We start from the raw sequence: 21480 nt of genomic DNA on the forward strand, positions 1-21480 counted from the left end.
CTCCGTTATTTCTTCATCAATTAAGCAAGTAAAAGGTCTGGAGATGATTCTAAGGGGGTTATTTACTAAAGGAAAATCCACGTTGCACTGCAGGTGCACTTGAAAGTAAAGTCGCTGTAAATCTGAGGGGGACATGCAAGGAAAATAAAAAAAACAGCATTTTAACTTGCATGTGATTGGATTGGATGTGACTTGCATGTGATTGGATGATAAAATCAGCAGAGCTTCCACTCAGATCTACCCCCCTTAGATTTAGAGTGACTGCACTTCCAAGTGCAAAGTGGATTTACCTTTCGTAAATAACCCCCTAAGTGTGGTATTTAGAAAGCACTCCCAAGGAACACTGTTAACCCTTTGATTGTCCCCGATGGTAACTCTTTCCCTGCCAGTGTAATTTATACAGTCATGGCATTTTTTTCTAGCACTGTTTTGGTGTCACTGGTCCCCAAAAAGTGCCAGTGTCAGATTTGTCCACCGCAATGTCGCCGTCCCGCTAAAAATTGCTGATCAACGCCATTACCATTAAAAACCATAAACTGGGGAAGGGTCACAACCTCTGCTAGGTTATTCTTACTGTATGTGTCTTCCTGTCCCTGTAACAACCTCTCACCTCATGTATTGCCCTGCTGTCATAGGGACAGAAAGTGGGATGATATCTACCCAAGAGGATAAGGCCCTTTGCGTTGGGGAACGTGTGTTCCTGGAATATGTGAAAAAGTGCAACAAGGGTGCTACTCATTTTGTAGTGCAATTATGCAGCCAGGAAACATGTTAAAAAGTGCAGTAAAACATGTGCCAAGGTTAGCTTCCCAAAAAAAATAAAAAATACAGTTGGGTGATTGGAGAGGAGCACCCGATGTCCAAAAAATAGATCTTACTTGATGAATTTTATAGTTATTTATTGGCGATAAAAGTAAAAAAGTAAGCAAAAAGATACAGAAGCTACTGTGGTGCATTTGCATTGTGTAGGACAGCTCATTCAATAGAGGCTGCCCTACACTGAAAAATGTGCGGAAAAAAACACGCCAATCGCCTAGGTGGGGGCTTGACAGAAGTTTTGGCTGGAGTTCACTATAATACTGGTCGATGACCCAGAACAAGAATGCAGATTGTGACTTTTCTCTCATTTACAGGATGCACATGTTGCAGGTCACTGATCTAGAGTATAATTCAAGCCAATGTATCAACATAACAGCCAGGGAATGAGCATTTGCAGAAGATTAGCAATGACTGCTCTTGTATTTACCTGACAGTTTTATATATGGTGTTTAAAGGAGGTGATCCCAGCTTTTTTGCATGAATAGTAAGCAGCCAGGGTGCTGCAACAAGAGGCCATGCACTAACAACTGACAAGGAGTAAAAAGAATAATAATATTGTTGAAAAAATTTTTTTGCATTTTCTTTTCCATTATGCCATGCAAGTCCTATGCATATATACTGTATCAGTGGCGGCCGGTAGTAATTATTCCTTTTTTTTGGGGGGGGGGCGGTCGGCCATGTGGACTCATGGCACAATGCTCTGCGCTCTGAGTCCACCCTATTTTGAAGCCTATTAGAACCCCCACCGCTGTAGTTCATACACCTGCCGTCCTGAAAGGGGCCATACGCATGAATAGGGGGCCGTGGCGGTGGTGGATAGATTCATGCTATGCATCCATTATTCATATAGGAGGTGGTGTGGATAGAGGGCCGCTGCTAAATGTATATGTTATTACTAATTTAAATAATGGTCACATTTTTTTTTTTTTCAAAATAGTTTGGGGGCAAAGAGATTTTGGATCTAGGAATAACTAGGGTGCGAAATCAGAATCCTATACCAAAGGTAAGTGCTATTGTAACTTGGTATTACAGACTTTATTATCCCACAGATGAAATGGTATTTTTGTGCCATGTGACCTCTTTCTCAGAGTCTGTGGAGGGACACAGAACTTCATTTTCAAGAACCATGGGTTATACAGCGGCCTACATGATAATTGGACACTAGACACAAAACCTGGAGGCCAGCCCCATAACTAGTCTGCTCTATTGTAGCAATCCGTATGAAAAAACCAATGTAACAAAACACGGGTGCACCCAGGGTTGTCTTTAAGGCAGGGCAAAAGGAGCAGCTGCCCTGGGCCCTGTCATTGTTTTGGGGCCCAAAGAAGCTGCCTTATACTTTCCAACTATCCCGGTTTAAATTCCCTCGTCCTTTGAACTTTTAGTCCCATGCTGTGTTCCGATATCTCAGTGTGAAGTGCTGCTACTAATGCTGCCCAGCTCTGCCGTATTGTTGTGTACAGATAACTCACCTGCAGACCCTGTGTTTACATGTAAATAACTGGAATTGATATGTAAATAGCGGCACCGTTAATATGTTAATATTGTTGAACCCTCTGCATTGGTAGGTAAATAGAGGTGGCATTTATATGTATATCATGCCCCCCCCCCCCCCCCGAGTACAACCAATCAGTGAGCAGTATTAAAGTGCAGTAACCTCTAGCAACCAATCAGTGAGCAGTATTGATGTACAGTAATCTCTGGCAATCAATTAACAAGCAGAAGTCACGTGCTGTGACCTCTAGCAGCCAATGAGCGGTAATGATATGCTGTAACCTCTAGCAACCAATCGCAATCACTGCCTGATCTGATTTAGTAAACTGATTTTGAGTCTAGCTGCTAATTACTGTATGTCTCAGAGCAGTTGAAATTGCATGGAGGGGGCCCAAGAAAATGTCTGCCCAGGGTCCAATCAATAGTAAAGATGGCTCTGTGCGCACCAAATAGCGCAGATCATACTATTTGTTAAAAGGCAGTAAAAAAAAAAAAAAAAAAATGAATCCAAGCACACTGGCACAAATCCGCATGAAGTAATCACCTGGGACCAACATCACTAACCTATTCAGGAGGTTCCTAATAAATAACAGCAAGGGTAAGGTCCCCCCTGTGTGGTAAAAGCTAGGTTGTCATCCCAGCAAGGATAGGCGCAATGGCCATACAAATTCTCTCAGCAGACTGTGCTCTTGTGAATACACACAGCCACTGATGTGTTGCAGGCCATGACACTTCATCAGAGTGAGGGCAGTGTGCTACACAAAGCCCTATGAAGGCCAAAACATCTTAGCATGCCTACTGTCAGATAGGACTGCAGCAAAGAATGCTTCAGAACCTTCCCTCTATAACCCAGGAACTGGCATGCTGTATGTCATAACCCACCCTTGTAATCGATACGCTAGCAGGATGACATTATGGAGACCAAACCAAAAGCCCTCTCATACCCCATTTTAAAGTATATCCAAAACTAAAAAAAGTTTTGCCTTTAGTTAAAGTGGAGTTGGATTAGAATGCCTGTCAGTTTTTATTTCTGTCTTTATCCCCATTACGTTGATTCATTCTCTCTATTTCTCATGGTTACCGTTTATTATTGAAAGTGAAAGTAAAAGAAAAAAATAAATTTTGGGTTGTCCCCAGGAAAATAATAGAGCGGAAATTTTACATTGGGGACACTAGTTCTGGGGGTCCCCAAGGAATTCTCTTAATCATTCAGGGATTTCCTCTCACTTCCTCTTTGGCTATGGGAGAGGAAGGGAAGGGAAATCACCGCAATGAGCACAGATGGGAGATAAAAAAAAATCTGACAGGGGTTGTGACCCTCCCTTACTCTATCCAAAATGAAAAAAAGTTTTGTATATAGTTCTACTTTAATATATTAGTATACCATTGACAGGTAAAAGACGACCTGGAGCCTTCACAATCTATGAAATCAAAAGAAAATGTATTGCATACATTGATGAGTTAATTCATGGAAAAAAAAAAGATTTATATCCAAAGTGCATATCTAAGAAAAAGTGCAAATGACTACACCAACAATGTAAATATATACCACAAGGGGGAATGGAGCTCTGTCCTTCAATGGACTACAAGAAATGGATTTTATTATAAAAACAGAGGGGCAGGCACGTCCCAATACTAAAAGCTGAACCAGTGCCTAAAACCAAGAAACATTTAAAAACAGCAGTGCTCAGAAGTCCACTTTCCTTTAGGACAACAAGCAGAACTGAGAGAACTAGTTTATGGGTGGTGTTATGGCCCTCAGGGGCAGGCCTCCAGTTTTTGTGCTTAGTGGTTAATCCTCCTGTAGGTGGCAGTATAACTCATGGTTCGTGATGAATATGAAGTACTGTGTCTGTCAACAGATGATAGAGAATGTACTTTAGTCTTGTATGACTGTCATTGTTTTGCTAGAAGTCATTTTTTGTCTGTAGTAACTGAGTTGGAACATATTACATTTTAAATATGTCTTTCATAGGATGTTTTATTGGACATCAAAGAGACGGAATTGGCAGTAAAAGACAAGGAGACATCTGAGGTAAAACAGAGAAATGCCAGCCCTATGTTGTGTTCATTGTATACAGACTGGTAGACTACTACTACTAGTTTACATGTGTGTCTTTCCAGAATCGACAACAAGATAAGTTCTAAAGATACTTGTTCTGGATAATACAGTGAGGGAAAAAAGTATTTGATCGCCTGCTGATTTTGTACATTTGCCTACTGACAAAGAAATGATCAGTCTATAATTTTAGGCGTAGGTTTATTTTAACAGAGACAGAGATAAAAGTTGAAAACCTTTTTCTAGTCCACTATGTATGAAATATAAATAATCAGTATTTTCGTATGCAGCCAGCAGGTGGAGTGCAGGGATCCTTGTCATGTTTTCCACACTCTCCTTACCTGCTATGTTGAGAAAAGGCCAGTTTCTTACAGAAGTCAATAGCTCAAAATGAAATTTACACACACAACTGAATACACTTTCATTCTTTTTACTCTGAGTGAATCTCCATATGTAGCCACATGAAGAGAGACAAAACAGTTTCTTTGGGTACATTGCTTCTGTTGTGCTCTTGGTTTACAAAACACATATGGGGAAAGGGCCAGAATCTGTAGCAGCTGTGCATACAAACCAGTCAGCTTCCATCTTTAACCCCTTGTCGACCAGTTGCAAACCTGGTACGTCATCGGTGTTCAAGTGGTTGTACCAGGATGATGCCTGAAGCTGCAGGCATCACCTCAGCACCGTTTTTTTTAGAGCCAGTGGTCAGCTCTCTTGTAATAGCTATCGGAGCAGCTAACTAGCCGCTCGATTGCCATTACAAACAGTGGGAGGGAGCATCCTGGTCGGACACCTGAAGAAAGCAAGGATCGGCTTTGATTGGATGTCTGTTATGGTAACCCACAAGCGATGACCTGACATCACTTCTGATTTATCAGGATGTCATTGGCAAAACCCACCAATATACTGTCTAGGGTCTTTGCTTAACAAAAATATATAATGTTTGGGGGTTCTAAGTAATTTTCTAGCAAAAAAAATGTTACGTGTAAACAAAGTGCCAGAAAAATCCTGGTCCTTTTTAAGTGGTTAATTTTCAAAGCTGAACTGAACAAGCTGGACAAGCTGATTAACCACTTGCTGACCAGCCTATAGCAGTTTTACTGCCACAGGGTGGCTGCGCTGCACAGAATCACGCGTATATATACAGTACATGATCCTGCACCCTTGGGTATCAAGTGCGCGCGCCACCAGCGGGTCACTCCCGCTGTGAATCTACATAGCGGGAGCTTATCTGCAGGTCCCGCAGACCTGATGTTGAAGATTTCTTATTTTTAGCAGGGGTTCCCAGAGAACTATTTCAAGGGTTCCTCTGTGTTGAAAAGGTTGAGAAAGGCTGCCCTAGAGGGACCAGCCTAGTGTTTAGCAACCCAATTGCAGGAGCCCTGAGAAGAGGAGCACGATATACCATAGAACAAATCTATAAGTAAACCAAAAACAGTAACAAAAGTAGAGAAAAGGAAAGAAGAAATGAGAGGCAGAGGTATAGCAAACAGGTGACTGGGTAAGACAAGAGCATACCAATTATGAAAGCAAAGAGAGTGAGAGGTTCATGGGGGGACTTCCCACAAATTCCAGGGCTCCTAAATTGAAAAATGCTGCGCCAGCAAGTTGGTGAGTCGGGCTGTAAGAGACTCCACGTCTTTAATTCTAGCATATAGATTAGTGGAAGTTGGAGGTATGACGGAACTGATCCCACACTCTGATTGAGTGCTTCCGTCTATATACCATTTCCTAAGTCCTGGAACACAAGTCCAATGGATGTGGCTATAGGAACCCCCAAGCACTAGACGACACCAGGCTTAGGAGTACATCAGGAATGACCTTTATTTGAGATCTCACACAAAACATATACAGCGGGGTGACTAAAACCTAACCTATTTAGCATGAGCTAATTATCTAAATCAACACTAGGGATAGTTGACTGAGGGATAAGACATTTCGGCTCCTACCGAATTCAATAAACATTACTATAAACATAAACAAAGGGTTAATTAGCACAAACAACAACGTTTGGAATGTCCTTACAAGCCAGACTCATTTACACAAGAGACAGGTGTCTGGAGTTAATGACATTAGCATCTGACAGTGTGTGTCCCAACAGCATGAGACAACACACATCATGTATACATATATACAACATTGAATCTGACTAGCAAAGATTATAGTGGGGTTCTCATTCACCCTGTGCCCCTTAAAATCCAGGGCCCATAATCGATCGGCAAGAGGCTCGCACTCAGTCCTCTCAAAAAGCCTGTGTCCCGGCTAGGTCTGTCACAGGAGGGGGTTGCCTTTTCCACTGAAGGGCAGCAAGGCACCCAGCTGCAGTAAGAATATGGCGCATACATTTTTTAGCTAGCTTAGACAGGCTATTTGGCAATAAACCAAAGAAAGACTCAAAAAGTCTCTGAAGGAGGTCCTGGACCAGTTTCCAGTATGGGAGAAAAAGCGAACAATGCCAATAAATATGGAGCAGAGTACCATGGTCTGTAAGGCAGCGGCTGTTCTGAGGACGAAGGCTAAATGGCTTTAAGATGGGTGGGAGTCATGTACCAGAAAAACAGCACTTTATAAGCATTCTCCTTATAGAGCTCTTAGCCACCTTAGACCAAACAATCTGCAACTGTGGCAAAGACAGCTCTTCCCCAATGGCCTCCTTCCATTTAAGCATATACTGGTGCTTGCCTAAGGTATCCATTGGGTGAGAAATTAGCAATTTATAAATGTCAGTGATTACCCTCAAGGACTAGCCATTCAAATGGGGATAATTTGGAGAAATGTACATTAGAAGCAAAGGATATCTTAAGGTAGCCGAAGAAGGCACTACAGGGAAGATCATGCTTATCACGCTATACCGCAAACGACAGTAGTAAACCCATAACCGGATTAACTAGGTGTCCAAAATGGAAAGGATTCTTCGACAGCCATGGGGAAATCATAGAGAGAGAAAGACAATCAGGCATCCTAGGATTGTAAAGGAAAGAAGTCAATAAAGAGGCAGCCGGCTGGAGGAAGTGCATAACAGGGGCTCATTTATCGACGGAGTAAACCGTTTACTCAGCAAAGTAAAATTGTGCAGATCATATATTTTGTCAATATAAATAATGCAATTCTGCATGCTCCATACCTATGTGCAATGATGCCCAAACTATATTTATGTTTTTTTTTGTTTTGTTTTTTTAAGCTCCGAATACCTTAACACATATGTGTGTTTGGGTATACCAAGGGGCCATCAATTGTATTCCATTGTTTTAAATACATCTACAAACAGGAACTTTTATTCTACAGGTCATGTTTCAATATCTATACCCAGAGATTTCCAGTGTGGGACGCAGAATGGATAACCGGAAGGTGTTTGCATTATGTGCCGTGTAAGTATTGTGTCAAACACATCTGTGGTATAGTGTAGCATCTTCCAAAAGCTGAACTTGAGTCTATCTGCTAAAAATACAGCTGGAACACATATATAAATACGACGTGTAATACCTGCCCTAATAGTTCTAATTATGCTTAGCTGGTCTTGTAATCTAGGTTCCCTTACCAGACGGTATTGCCATGTCATTGACCACCAGTGGGGTTCAACAGTTCAAATTGGTCAAGGATTGTCACCTCCAGTGGCATAGAGTTCTGACCCTCCCTCTGCCCGTCTGGGTCTTACACTGCAGAATTTAAAATATTTTCTTTCTTGTCATTTGAGGAACTCAGGAGGTCATATACTGATTGTACTGCTGTCTACAGGAAGATTGGACGATGACAAACTGTAGGCCAGCCCAGATAATCCCTTTTCTACTGTAGATCATGATGGGTATACCAAGAAAAAATACTTAGGCATAAGGGCTCTTCCCAGCAGAGCTGAAGAAAAGGGGGTCCATCTTCATAGGACACTAGTAAAGAACTGAGGAACCTGATGGACCCCTTTTTCTTCAGCTCTGCTGGGAAGAGCCCTTATGCCTAAGTATTTTTTCTTGGTATACCCATCATGGGATGCTCAGACAATTGATTATCAGCACAGCCCCCCCCCCCTTATAATGCCCACCTAGGACAACCAGGGATGCTGACCATGGATGCCCACCCAGGGCCAGCAGAAAAGTCACACAGGACCGCCACACAGGACCACCAGATGTTAAATGTTAAAGGTGCCAGTCAGTGCCCATTCTAGATGACAATCGGTGCCCAGCAGTAAAGCCTGCCAGTGCCTCTTAATCAGTGCTGCCTATCAGAGCCATCTATAAGTGCTGCCTATCAATGCCCATCAGTGCTGCATATTAGTGCCTCATCAGGGCCACCTCACCAGTGTCCATCAGTGCTGCCTCATCAGTAAAGGAGAAAAATGACTTATTTACAAAATTTTATAACAAAGAAAATCTGTGAAAAAATAGGTGGCCCTTATTTAAGGACGAAGGCAGCAAATGTTGTACATGCTGGGTATAGTGTGCATTTCTCTGTGAAAATCTGAGTAAAATGGGTCGTTCCAGACATTGTTCAGAAGAACAGCACACTTTGATTAAAAAGTTGATTGGAGAGGGGAACACATATAAAGGAGTGCAGAAACTGATAGGCTGCTCAGCAAAATGATCTCAAATGCTTTAAAATGGCAACCAAAACCAGAAATGCCGTGTACACAGGACCGGACTTTCCAGCAGACTAGGGTCCGATGGACTTCGGCCGCAATTTTGGCGGACTTTCTGAACTAACGGACTTGCCCACACATGAACGGACTTTCCGACAGACTAGATCCGCTGGACTTCCCGGCGGAGATCCGGCGGACTTGCCCACACATGGACTAAAGTCCATTCATTTTCAACGTGATGAGTTATGACGGGACTAGAAAAGGAAGTTAATCTAGCCGCTTTTATCTGCGAGATTGACACCTTGCTAGCCCCGTCGCCTGGTATGAATTTTAAGGGGAACCCGCCAATGCTGAAAAAACGTCATAGGGAAAATCCATACCAGACCAAAGGGCCTTGCTCGCGCTCGCTGCGATAGGAAAATGTGTTTTTTCTATTGCAGCCAGAGCGAGATGTACAGTAACCTGGCACCGAGAACCAGCGCGATATGATCGCGCTGGAAACATTCTCGCGGGCAGGTGCTGTAGCTGCCCACGCATCGTATTTGGTCCGTCGGACCAGCATACAAACGGGTTTCCCACTAGGAACTGAGTCCGGTGGAGTTGCGGCGGGAAAATGTAAAACATGTTCTATTTCTAAAGTCTGTCGGATTTTTGGCATGCAAAGGTCCGATGGAGCCCACACACAATCGGAATGTCCGAAGGATTGGTTACGTTGCATCTTTGCTGTCAAAAAGTCTGGTTGTGTGTACGCAGCAAAAGATGTGGAAAAAAATGGAAAACTACCATTTGAATGGATGGAGGAATAGCCAAAATGGCAAAGACTCAGCCAAAGATCAGCTCCTGGGTAATCAAAGAAGGTCTAAAGTTACCTTTGAGTATTGTAACAATTAGCTTGGCTTCCCATAGGTGTCTTCTATCAGAAAGAAGCCCCCACAAATCCCATTGTTGAAAAAAACAACATGTGCTGAAGAGGTTAGAATTTACCAAAGAACACATTGACTGACCTAAAGAAAATGACGCAACATTTTGTGGACTAATGAAAGCAAGATTGTTTATTTTGGGTCTAGGGGGGCGCAGACAATTTGTCAGATGACCCCCAAACACTGAACTCAAGCCACAGTACAATGTAAAGACTGTGAAGCATGGCTTGGTTCGCGCATGCGTGATAGCGCCAAAATGGCGCTAATCACGCATGTGCAGTGGCACCGCACTCGGAGCTGTGATGAGGTCACTGAGGCACCTTATTTAAACAGGGAAAAAGCCTGCAGGCTCTGGGAATGCTTGCAGGCTATTGTGCGACTTCCCCTTGTCCAGGTCTGTTTCTGTGGAGGTAGGTGACCTTCTGGGACAGGGGGGGGTTTCTGCTGGTCTTGTCCTTATTTGTATGTCTTTGCAGCACCAATGGAAGCCTCTAGAGACATAGACTGTCCTCCGCCTGTATGTGGCCAGCCCTCTCATAATAGATACTGTCTCGTGGGGGAAGTGGGGATCCTGTCTTAGTCAGTCTGTCATCTTTCCTTATCTGTATGTTCCCTGTATTTCTGTCTTATACCATCCCATCCAGGTCAGAACACCGACGAGGCTCTCACAGAGGAAGTGATTCTTCAAAGTCTTGCCATTGGCATTCCTCTTCTAAATCTAAACATCACGGCTCATCCTCAAGATCTGGGCGCTGTAGCGAGGATCGATCTCGCTCCTCCAAGGCTCATTCCAGCCGTTCAGTTATCAGTACCTGCTGGGGGTGCAGGTTGCAAGTTCCTACTGGGAAATCCCTGTGTGATCTCTGCTTTTCCAAAGCCTCTAGCGAGAGAGGGGGTACGGACCAGCAGCTAAGATCCCTTGTGGAAAAAATGGTTAAAGAGTCCCTCAAGGGGGTCGGGGCCAGCCTGTGCCTCAGTCAGAATCGCCTCAGTCACCAGTGAGGGAGACGCAAATTCAAGAGAACTTGGAGTCCTCTTTACCAAGTCACCCTTCAGCTGCTGCATCAGACAGTGAATCTGAGGAAGATAGTCCCTGTGTGGGGTTTGACTTCGCCTTACTCTCCCCCTTGGTGAAAGCTATCAGAGCAGGGGCGGATCTAGAGCCTAGTCTCGGGCGGGGCACTGCCAGAAAATTTTGCGGCAATTTGTTGGGGCAATGGCTGGTGTTGGCACTTCAATCATCACAGCGCCATGATTAATATAGTGTCAGGATGATTGAAGCGCATTATTTCTATTATTACATTGTAATATAAAATTAAATAGTTCAGCTCACCATAATGTAGAATCAGTGGGAGCCCTGAGCGTGTCACTTTTCACGTCGCCTACCACCAGATGCAGCGTGTCTCTTGCTACGTCGCCTGCCACCAGATGCAGCATGTCTCTTGCTACGTCGCCTGCCACCATATGCAGCGTGTCTCTTGCTACGTCGCCCTTCCACCGGATGCAGCATGTCTCTTGCTACGTCGCCTGCCACCAGATGCAGCATATCTCTTGCTATGTCGCCTGCCACCAGATGCAGCGTGTCTCTTGCTACGTCGCCTGCCACCAGATGCAGCGAGTCTCTTGCTACGTCGCCTGCCACCAGATGCAGCGTGTCTCTTGCTACGTCGCCTGCCACCAGATGCAGCGTGTCTCTTGCTACGTCGCCTGCCACCAGATGCAGCGTGTCTCTTGCTACGTCGCCTGCCACCAGATGCAGCGTGTCTCTTGCTACATCGCCTGTCACCAGATGCAGCGTGTCTCTTGCTACATCGCCTGTCACCAGATGCAGCGTGTCACTTGCCATGTCTCCTGCCACCAGATGAAGTGTGCCACTTTCTACCATCGCCTGCCACCAGATGCAGCATGTCACTTGCCACCATTGGCTGCCACCAAATGCAGATTGTCACTTGCCACATCCCCTGCCACCAGATGTGAATTGTCACTTGCCAACGTCACCTGCCACAATATGCAGATTGTCACAAAGTGATGTTGCATTGTGGCCATCTTGGTACACCCCCACTTGTCTGCAGTAAGCCTAGAGTTAGAAGTCAGCAAGCGGATATCTTTATACACGCACCGGAGTCTTGCTTTTCACAGTTATTTTTAACAGTAAACTCAGTTTATTTAGTGAAATATAAGTTGAGTTTACTTTTAAAAATACCTGGGAAGAGCAATACTCCGGTGGGTGTATAAAGATGTCCGTTTGCCGACTTACAACACTAGGCTTACTGTCGACGAGTGCGGGAGTACCAAGATGGCCGCGACGCAACGTCCCTTCAGTCACACATTCAGATGAGCAGCGGCTTCCTGACAACACCTGCCTGCTTGCTCAGTCACACGCCAGCCTGCCGGCATGATTGCCCATCCGCTCGCTCACCCGCTGGCCTGTTCAGTCACCCACCGGCTCATCCACTCATTATTTTCTCGGGGAGTGCAATTGCCCCGTTGCCCCCCCCCTGGATCCGCCCCTGTATTAGAGAGGCTTTGAACTGGGAAGATGAGGTGGCTAATCCTTCCAAAGGAAGTATTTCAAGCAACTAAAAGAGGAGCGTCTCAACTTTCCATTCCTGTCTCTGAGCTTGGTGAGGTCATTACGGACGAGTGGAGTAAGGCCGCGTACACACGCGCGGACTGTTTGCCCAACCTTGTTCGTCAAACAGTTTCGGCAAACAGTCCGCTCAAAATTTGCATGAGCGGACTTGCCCACACACGAGCGGACTGTTTCAGCGAACTGTTTGCCAAACAGTTCGCTCAACTTTTGAAATGAACGGACTCGCCCACGTAAGGAGGAGGCAAATCCGCCCATTTCGAGCGCGTGTACAGGTAGGCGGGGCCCGCGAAGGAGACGTCGCGGGCTCCGCCGCCTGGAATGGGCTTAAAGGGGAACCCCAACGCCGAAAAAAATCGGCGTGGGGGTTCCCCCAAAGTCCACACCAGACCCTTGTCCGAGCACGCTACCCGGCCGGCCAGGAAAGGGGGGCGAGCGAGCGCGCCCCCCCCTCCTGAGCCGTACCAGGCCGCGTGCCATCAACATGGGGGGTGCCTTGGGGAAGGGGGGGCCGCGCGGCCCCCCCACCCCAAAGCACCTTGTCCCCATGTTGATGAGGACAAGGGCCTCTTCCCGACAACCCTGGCCGTTGGTTGTCGGGGTCTGCGGGCGGGGGGCTTATCGGAATCCGGGAGCCCCCCTTAAGAAGGGGGCCCCCGGATACCGGCCCCCCACCCTATGTGAATGAGTATGGGGTACAATGTACCCCTACCCATTCACCTGTAAAATAAAAGTACAAAAAAAAACACAACACAGGGAAAAAATATTTTATTGCACAGCTCCGGGGGTCTTCCGTCTTCGGGGGTCTTCTCGCCGGACTCCTCCGCTATCTGTGTGTAGCTCTTTTACTAGCGGAGGAGTCCGGCTTTCTTCCTCCCCGCCGCCGGCCTCTTCTCCCGACTTCGGGGGTCTTGTCCCCCTCTTCGGTTCTTCTGCCGGGCCACCGCGCCTTCTTGTAGCTCTTTTACAGGCGGTGGCCCGGTCTTCTGTCGCCGCTGCCTTCCGTTCTTCTGTCGCCGCCTTCGGTTCTTCTGCCGGGCCACCGCGCCTTCTTGTAGCTCTTTTACAGGCGGTGGCCCGGTCTTCTGTCGCCGCTGTCGTCGCCGCCGCCGCCGCCTTCCGTTCTTGTTCTTCTTCTTGTTCTTCTTCTTCTTCTCCTGGAGATGTTGACTCGACGAGCTCTCCGGCCGGAATGCCAGAGCCGCGCTGTGCGGTCACTTATATAGTGACAATGGGGCGGTGTCACATGGTATATGTCACATGGGTTGGTCACATGGGTTGATGTCACATGGGGACTATGACATCGTAAGGGGGCGGGGTCACCATGTGACCAACCCATGTGACATATACCATGTGACACCGCCCCATTGTCACTATATAAGTGACCGCACAGCGCGGCTCTGGCATTCCGGCCGGAGAGCTCGTCGAGTCAACATCTCCAGGAGAAGAAGAAGAAGAACAAGAAGAAGAACAAGAACGGAAGGCGGCGGCGGCGGCGACGACAGCGGCGACAGAAGACCGGGCCACCGCCTGTAAAAGAGCTACAAGAAGGCGCGGTGGCCCGGCAGAAGAACCGAAGAGGGGGACAAGACCCCCGAAGTCGGGAGAAGAGGCCGGCGGCGGGGAGGAAGAAAGCCGGACTCCTCCGCTAGTAAAAGAGCTACACACAGATAGCGGAGGAGTCCGGCGAGAAGACCCCCGAAGACGGAAGACCCCCCGGAGCTGTGCAATAAAATATTTTTTCCCTGTGTTGTGTTTTTTTTTGTACTTTATTTCACAGGTGAATGGGTAGGGGTACATTGTACCCCATACTCATTCACATAGGGTGGGGGGCCGGTATCCGGGGGCCCCCTTCTTAAAGGGGGCTCCCGGATTCCGATAAGCCCCCCGCCCGCAGACCCCGACAACCAACGGCCAGGGTTGTCGGGAAGAGGCCCTTGTCCTCATCAACATGGGGACAAGGTGCTTTGGGGTGGGGGGGCCGCGAGGCCCCCCCTTCCCCAAGGCACCCCCCCATGTTGAGGGCACGCGGCCTGGTACGGCTCAGGAGGGGGGGCGCGCTCGCTCGCCCCCCTTTCCTGGCCGGCCGGGTAGCGTGCTCGGACAAGGGTCTGGTGTGGACTTTGGGGGAACCCCCACGCCGATTTTTTTCGGCGTTGGGGTTCCCCTTTAAGCCCATTCCAGGCGGCGGAGCCCGCGATGTCTCCTTCGCGGGCCCCGCCTACCTGTACACGCGCTCGAAATGGGCGGACTTTCCGAGCGGGAACAGTCCGCTCATTTCGAAAGTACAGCGGACAGGCCCACACACGGGCGGACTGTTCGCTCAAACACAGTTTCAGCGGACAGTTTTTCGGAATTTCCGAAAGACTTTGTCCGTCCAACTGTCCGCTGAAACTGTCCGCTGAAAGCCCACACACGAGCGGACTGTCCGCCCAAACACTGTTCAGCGGACAAGGTTGGGCGAACAGTCCGCCCGTGTGTACGCGGCCTAAGGTTGAGAAGAAGAATAGTATGCTTTCAAAAGTCTTAAAGTTATATCCCTTTAAGAAAGAGGAGGTCAAGTATTTGGAATCGGATCCGCTAGTGGATGCAGCGGTGATGAGATTAGTAAAGCATGTGACACTTCCACTGGAAGATACAGTTTCATTTAAGGATGCCTTGGACAGGCGGATTGATTCAGATTTAAAGAGAATTTACCTTACTGCTTGTATGGCCTGTAAACCAGAGTTGACTTTAGCAGCAATGTCCAAGGCCATGGAAGTATGGACGGACAGTGTGGATGATATCCTCAGGAATATTTTAGATGAAGTCGCCTATCCAGGAGTTACGGCTTGCATCGGCTTTTCTGGGGGAGGCCCCGATTGACATCATCCGCTTGGTGTCTCGGGTTATGCTTTCAGCTGTCACTGCCAAACAGGCTCTTTGGCTCCATCCCTAGCTGGCTGATCCAGCTTCAAAACAGGTGTGCTGCCGAATTCCTTTTGAGGGTTCTTCCCACTTTGGTAATAAATTGGACAATGCCATAACCCGGGCCACTGGCGGGAAGTCTGGTTTTCTCCCTCAGGATAGACGCTTAAAAAGCCAGCGAAGGTTTTTTCCTAAGAAACAATATCAAGAGCAAGCCAGGGAGACCCGTAGCTATAGACCAGGTCGTGAATATTCCAGGTCTGGGAAGTCGAGGCAGTCTTCCTTTAAGAAATCCACTAAGAGCAGCTCGACAGGAGAGAGAACCGACAAAATATTTTTGAGAGTGGGCCCGCTCAGGTGGGGGCTCGTCTTCTAAGTTTTCGGCATATCTGGGCAGCCTCAATCCAGGACTTCTGGACCATCAGAACGGTCTCTTCAGGCCATTCCTGGACCTTCAGCAGATCCCCAAGACTCAGGTGCATTTTCGCACCTCCCCTCAGTGGAAAAAAGGCAGATCCTGTTAGCTTACGTGAAATCTTAATTGGCTCAAGGCACTGCCTTTCCTGTGCCAGACGATCAACGAAGGTTGGGAATTTATTCTCCTCTCTTTATGGTCAAAAAGAAAAACCTAACCTGGAGGCCTGTCATAGACCTTATACATCTGAGTCGTTTTATCAAAAAGGAGAGGTTCAAGATGAAAACTCTGTCAACAATACAACAATTGGTCCAGTCAGGCGATTGGATGATTTTAATAGATCTAAAGGACGCTTAATTTCATGTCCCTATGGCAGAAGATTTTCAGCAGTTTCTTAACTTTTCCATGGGCAAACTACATCTACAGTTCGTATGTCTCCCGTTCGGGCTTTCAACATCTCACCGAGTTTTCTCAAAGACATTTGTTAGCTGTGGTGGCCCTATTGATCAACAAAGGAATTAGTCTTCGCCATTATTTGGATGATCTTCTGCTGTTATCCCAGGACAGAGACCGTCTGTTAATACACAAGGGTCAGGTTATCTCCACTCTTCAAGAATTCGGTTGGATCCTGAATCTAGAGAAGAGTCAGTTAATTCCTTCTCAGTCTCTTGTATTCCTGGGAGCCCTCTTCAATACAGTAAAGGATACCATCTCGTTACCCAAACAGAAGGTGTCGGTAATTCGGGACAGAATTCGTCCAGCTCTTTCAGCCTCCCATCTCCAGGCTCTCTAGTGTCTGAGGATTATTGGCACTATGGTGGCCACGATTCCAATGGTGAAGTGGGCCCAATGGAAGATGAGACCCTTCCAAAAAGGGTTTCTTCACCAATGGCTAGGCCTCAGCCCATCCGGATCACATCCTCAATGAAAAGCTCTCTTCCCTGGTGGCTTCAGAGGGAGAATCTGTTCAATTGTCATTCCATTCTCCCTATCTCGTGGATAACAATAACTTCAGATGCCAGCAACAAGGGCTGGGGCGCCCACTGTTTGACAGAAGTAGCATCTGAGACTTTCCTTCCAGGAGGATGGTGTCGAACGTTCTAGATTTAAGGGCAGCTTTCCAGGCGCTCCTAGCATTTCGTCATCTGATCTCAGGAGCCTCGGTTCTACTCAGGCTAGACAACACGACAGCAGTGGTGTATATAAGGAGACAAGGAGGTACTCTGAGTCTGTCTCTACTTCAGGAGGTAGAGCCAATTATGTCTTGGACTCAGAAGAACCTGGTCAACATTACAACAACTTATGTTCCAGGGACGCAGAATGTTCAGGCAGACTTCCTGTCTCGAGTCCTTCTAGACAACAACGAATGGTCCCTTCACAAGGAAGTTTTTAGTTGGATTCTAACATTGGGGTTCTCCCCAGAGGTCAACCTGTTTGCCTCCCCTTGCAACAAGAAAATGGCAAGGTATTATTCCAGGTTTCGGGATCCTCTGGCCTACGGGGTGGATGCACTGACGGAACGGTGGTTCAACAGAGCTTATGCTTTTCCTCCAACTCCCATTATTCTACAGTTCCTGGGGAGAATCAGATCAGAAGCAGTAGAAGTGATAGCTGTAGTACCTTACTGGTCCAACAGACCATGGTTTCCACTACTAATGCTCCTCAGTGTCAGAGACCCGATTACCTTACCTCTCAGGCCCGATCTTCCATCTGAGGGCTCGAAGCTACATCCCTGTCCGGCTCATCTATGTCTGAGGGTCTGGTTTTTGAGAGGGGAAGGTTAGAGGCTCTGGGTTGCCCCAAGGAGGTCATTCCTACTCTCATGAGTGCAAGGAGGAAAAGTACCAACCAAGTGTATGAGAGGATTTGGTCTAGATTCACAAGCCACATGTCCTCCAGGTCTAGCTCAGTGATCTGACGGTTCAGGATGTTTTGAGTTTCTTACAGTCTGGACTAGACATCTTCTTATCTGTCAGCGCTCTTCGTGTTCAAGTTTCGATAATTTCGGCTTTTTCTGGTGTTTCTTGGGCTAAACATCCCTTGGTTTAGCAATTCTTTAAGGGAGCGATTAGACCACAGAGGAAACCTAGATTCCCCAAGTGGGATTTACCACTGGTTCTTGACTTCTTCTCACAACTGGACAAACCACTTTCAGTAAAAGAATAATCCCTCATGACATCTTTTTTAGTAGCCATATCTTTGGCAAAGAGAGTCTCTGAAATATAGTCTCTAGGATCAAAAGAACCTTTCCTCACGTTCTCCCCAGACAGAGTGGTCCTAGTGCCAATGCTAGGGTCAAATCCCAAGGTCACTTGAGTCTTCCACGAAAATCAGGATATTACTCTTCCTACCTTTAATTCTGCTGGGAGTCAAGATCTTCATCCCCTTGACATGGGAGTTATTTTGAAGCGATACTTGGAGGCGACAGCTTCTTTCCGGCAATCGGATTACCTTTTTGTTCTTTTCCACGGTAAAAGCAAAGGCCTTAGGGCTTCCGTCAGATCCATCGCCACATGGGTGGTTCAGGCGATTCAGTGGGCTTATAGAGAGAAGGGCTTGGCTCCTCCTGAGGAGCACTAGTGTGAACCAGCACTTTTTAAACATACGATTATTTTGAATACAATTGTACAGAATTATAAATGTCCTAATCTTTTGTAATAATGTGGTTTTATCTCCTCTAGGGAAAAGGAAGGAGCCCTTGATGTGAACTCCTTTAACTGTTACGTGTTTGAGGCACTTGACTACAAAGAGTGTGAAGAGGTCATAAAGCGAATTGGTGAGTTGTAAATATTGTTTTTACCCATGAAAATTTAAAACTATTAGTTTACTGCAAAAGAAGACTAAGTATACTCCCTTTTCTGGTGGCCTGTGTGCATGTCCTATCTACTTCTTTTCTAACACAGCCTAAATCTCACCTACCTGTTCCTCTACAGGACTTGGCAGTGGCATGCTATTGTACTATTTAAAGTTGTTGTAACCCTAAAAAAAAAAGAAAAAAAGCTTTTGTTCCTTTGACCAATTGCCGACCACCGCACTCCGATATACGCCAGCACAATAGCAGCGGTGGGCGAATAGGCATACCTGTACTTCCCCCTTTAAGAGCCGGGGACAGCAGGCTCGCGCACACTGTGTACAGCATGACCATACCTGTGGAACTAGCAGACTCGATGTTCGGAGAAGTGCCTATGTAAACAAGGCATTTCCCCGTTCTGGCTTGTGTCATGACAGAGATCACTACTCCCTATCATCAAGAAGTGATCGCTGTCATGTGATTTGAAGCCCATCCCCCCCCCCCACAGTTATAATCACTCCCTAGGATACACTTAACTCCTTCATCGCCCCTTAGTGGTTAACGCTTTCACTGCCTATGTCATTTACACAGTAATCAATGCATTTTTATAGCACTGATCGCTGTATAAATGACAGTGGTCCCAAAATAGTGTCAAAATTGTCCAATGTGTCTTCCATAAAAAAATCGCTGATCGCCACCATTACTAATAAAGAAAATGAATAATAAAAATGCCATAAAACTAAACCCTATTTTGTAGACGCTATAACTTTTGCGCAAACCAATCAATATACGCTTATTGCATTTTTTTTTTTTAACAAAAATATGTAGAAGAATACATATCGGCCTAAACTGAGGAAAAAACATATTTTTTATATATTTTTGGGGGATATTTATTATAGCAGAATGTAAAAACATAATGCGTTTTTTTTCAAAATTGTCGCTCTTTTTTTTTTTATAGCGCAAAAAAATAAAAACTGGAAAGGTGATCAAATACCACCAAAAGTAATCTCTATTTGTGGGGTAAAAGGACATTAATTTTGTTTGGGTCCAACGTCGCACGACCGCGCAATTGTCAGTTGCGATGCAGTGCCGAATCGCAGAGTGCTCTGATCAGGAAGGGAGTAAAATCTTCTGGGGCTGAAGCGGTTAAAGCAAGATAAATACCACAGAGCCTCTGAAGTGTCATTTGTCCCAGTCTATGTTGTAAAATACCGGGATGATACTGCCTGTTCCTGTGTTCACCTACTGTAGGTGTACTGACCATGGTAATCATGGCTGCTGATCCATGATACCGTGGTCAGTTTGAGCCTCTGTCATCCAGCTGTGTACTATGTGTCTCTCCTCCTCCCTGCCAATTCTGTGTGTGAGAACCAGTCTCCTCTCATTCTGCTGTTGTAAAGTAATAGTATTTACAAATAACTGGCATCCCCTCTGTTGTATGAAGATATAAAGTAATGTGTATCTGCTTTTCTAAAATGTATAATCCTAAATACCTTCTTACACAATGCTGCTGTGTAGTCACGTGATCTCTGGCTGACACCAGAGGGGATTATCAGCCCCTCCTGCTACTCTCCTTATCTTGGGAAGGAGATTGGAGGGAGATCACTTGACCGAACAGCAATGCTGTGCAAGAAGATATTTGTAAATCTTTTTTTACAACAACGTTAAGAAAGTTGCTCTAGTTCTTTTCTGACAATATTCTTTTTTTTTTTATTATTTGTTTTTAAATACCTTTCTGTAAGCTGGCAATTCAACACATACATACAATGTTTCCCTGCAAAGCAGCCCAGAAACTCATTACTTATAGCTGCTAAATAGGGAGACATTTGTTCAGTGACTGCTACACCTAGTGAATAATCACAAATTATAGTAGCAGGTTTAAGCTACAATGGCCGGCTATAAGCAGTTTGAACAGTTGATGGGCAGGCTGAATGTACCAGTTTATCGATTATCGCTAACAGCTACAGCAGCCACTAGCGATAAATCACTGTGTTACACAATTACTCGACAGGAGGGATTCCCCTGTCAGCCCTGTATGTGTTGATGGCGGTACTGTGCCAATTTCTCTCTTGCAACCCGTGGTTGCGGGAAAGAAATTTGCACTGTGTACGGCTGGCCTAAGATCTGTGCTGCTCTCAGGTAACTGCCAACAAATATATTTCTTAGTAGCAATTGATTAAAATATGTCCAGCCCCAATTGGACCTACATCTGATCTGTCAACAAGTGTACAGGTAGTGATTCTGCCAAAAGCCTCCCTAATGAGACTTGTGATTTTTAATTTTTTTTTTGTTAACCCCTTGGAGCCGGTGTCTCCCAGCCATTCACATGAAGGAGCTTTCCATTAGCCACTCGGTACAGCTGTATTTGCACTAATGCATACAAATATGCACCCACCTGTTGAGAGGCTGCATATTTTCATGCGGCCAGGACCAAGAGGTTAAATATGTGAATTTAAAAAGTTTTAAAGTGGCTGTAAACCCTCACATATACCCAGTGAAGTGAACAGCCTCAGATGATACACAGGGATGAAACAAATCTCCCTACATAGGTTTTACATGTATATCTGCTGTCTTCAGCTTTACATATACTTTAGATCCTAGATATATGTAGGGGCTCCTGCGCTGTATATAGAAATGAAATGAAATGATGATTAATCTAACTAGCTGGATGCTGCGAACACTTTGAGTTTCACTCTCATATAAAATAAAATAAGTAATAAAATAGGTGCTGCGCTCCCACAAATAAAGTGAAACAATGGGGAAACAAGAAATATCCCGCAAAAATATAACCTTATTGCAATTGGTGTAACCAGAAAAAGGGACTAATCCCAGAATAAGGTGCTCAAGTGCATGTATCTAAAATCAAATAAATATGATATAAATATAAATAAATCACTAAAAAACAATTGATATACAAA

At 45.8% G+C, this 21480-nt stretch overlaps 1 protein-coding gene across 2 annotated transcripts in view; it reads left to right on the forward strand.

The window, feature by feature from the left end:
* The window catches only part of LOC143935654 (uncharacterized), a 112263-nt gene that overhangs the window by 77685 nt on the left and 13098 nt on the right, over nt 1-21480 (forward strand). For both annotated transcript variants that reach the window (XM_077459682.1, XM_077459681.1), the window contains exons 12-15: nt 1757-1822; nt 4289-4348; nt 7658-7740; nt 18453-18547. In XM_077459682.1, the coding sequence (XP_077315808.1) occupies nt 1757-1822; nt 4289-4348; nt 7658-7740; nt 18453-18547 (304 nt within the window). The remainder of the gene's footprint in view (nt 1-1756; nt 1823-4288; nt 4349-7657; nt 7741-18452; nt 18548-21480) is intronic.

Source organism: Lithobates pipiens, unplaced genomic scaffold (genome assembly GCF_037356315.1).
Source record: "Lithobates pipiens isolate NorthernLeopardFrog02 unplaced genomic scaffold, aLitPip1_a1.2 Scaffold_28, whole genome shotgun sequence".
Classification (NCBI taxonomy): Eukaryota; Metazoa; Chordata; class Amphibia; order Anura; family Ranidae; genus Lithobates; species Lithobates pipiens.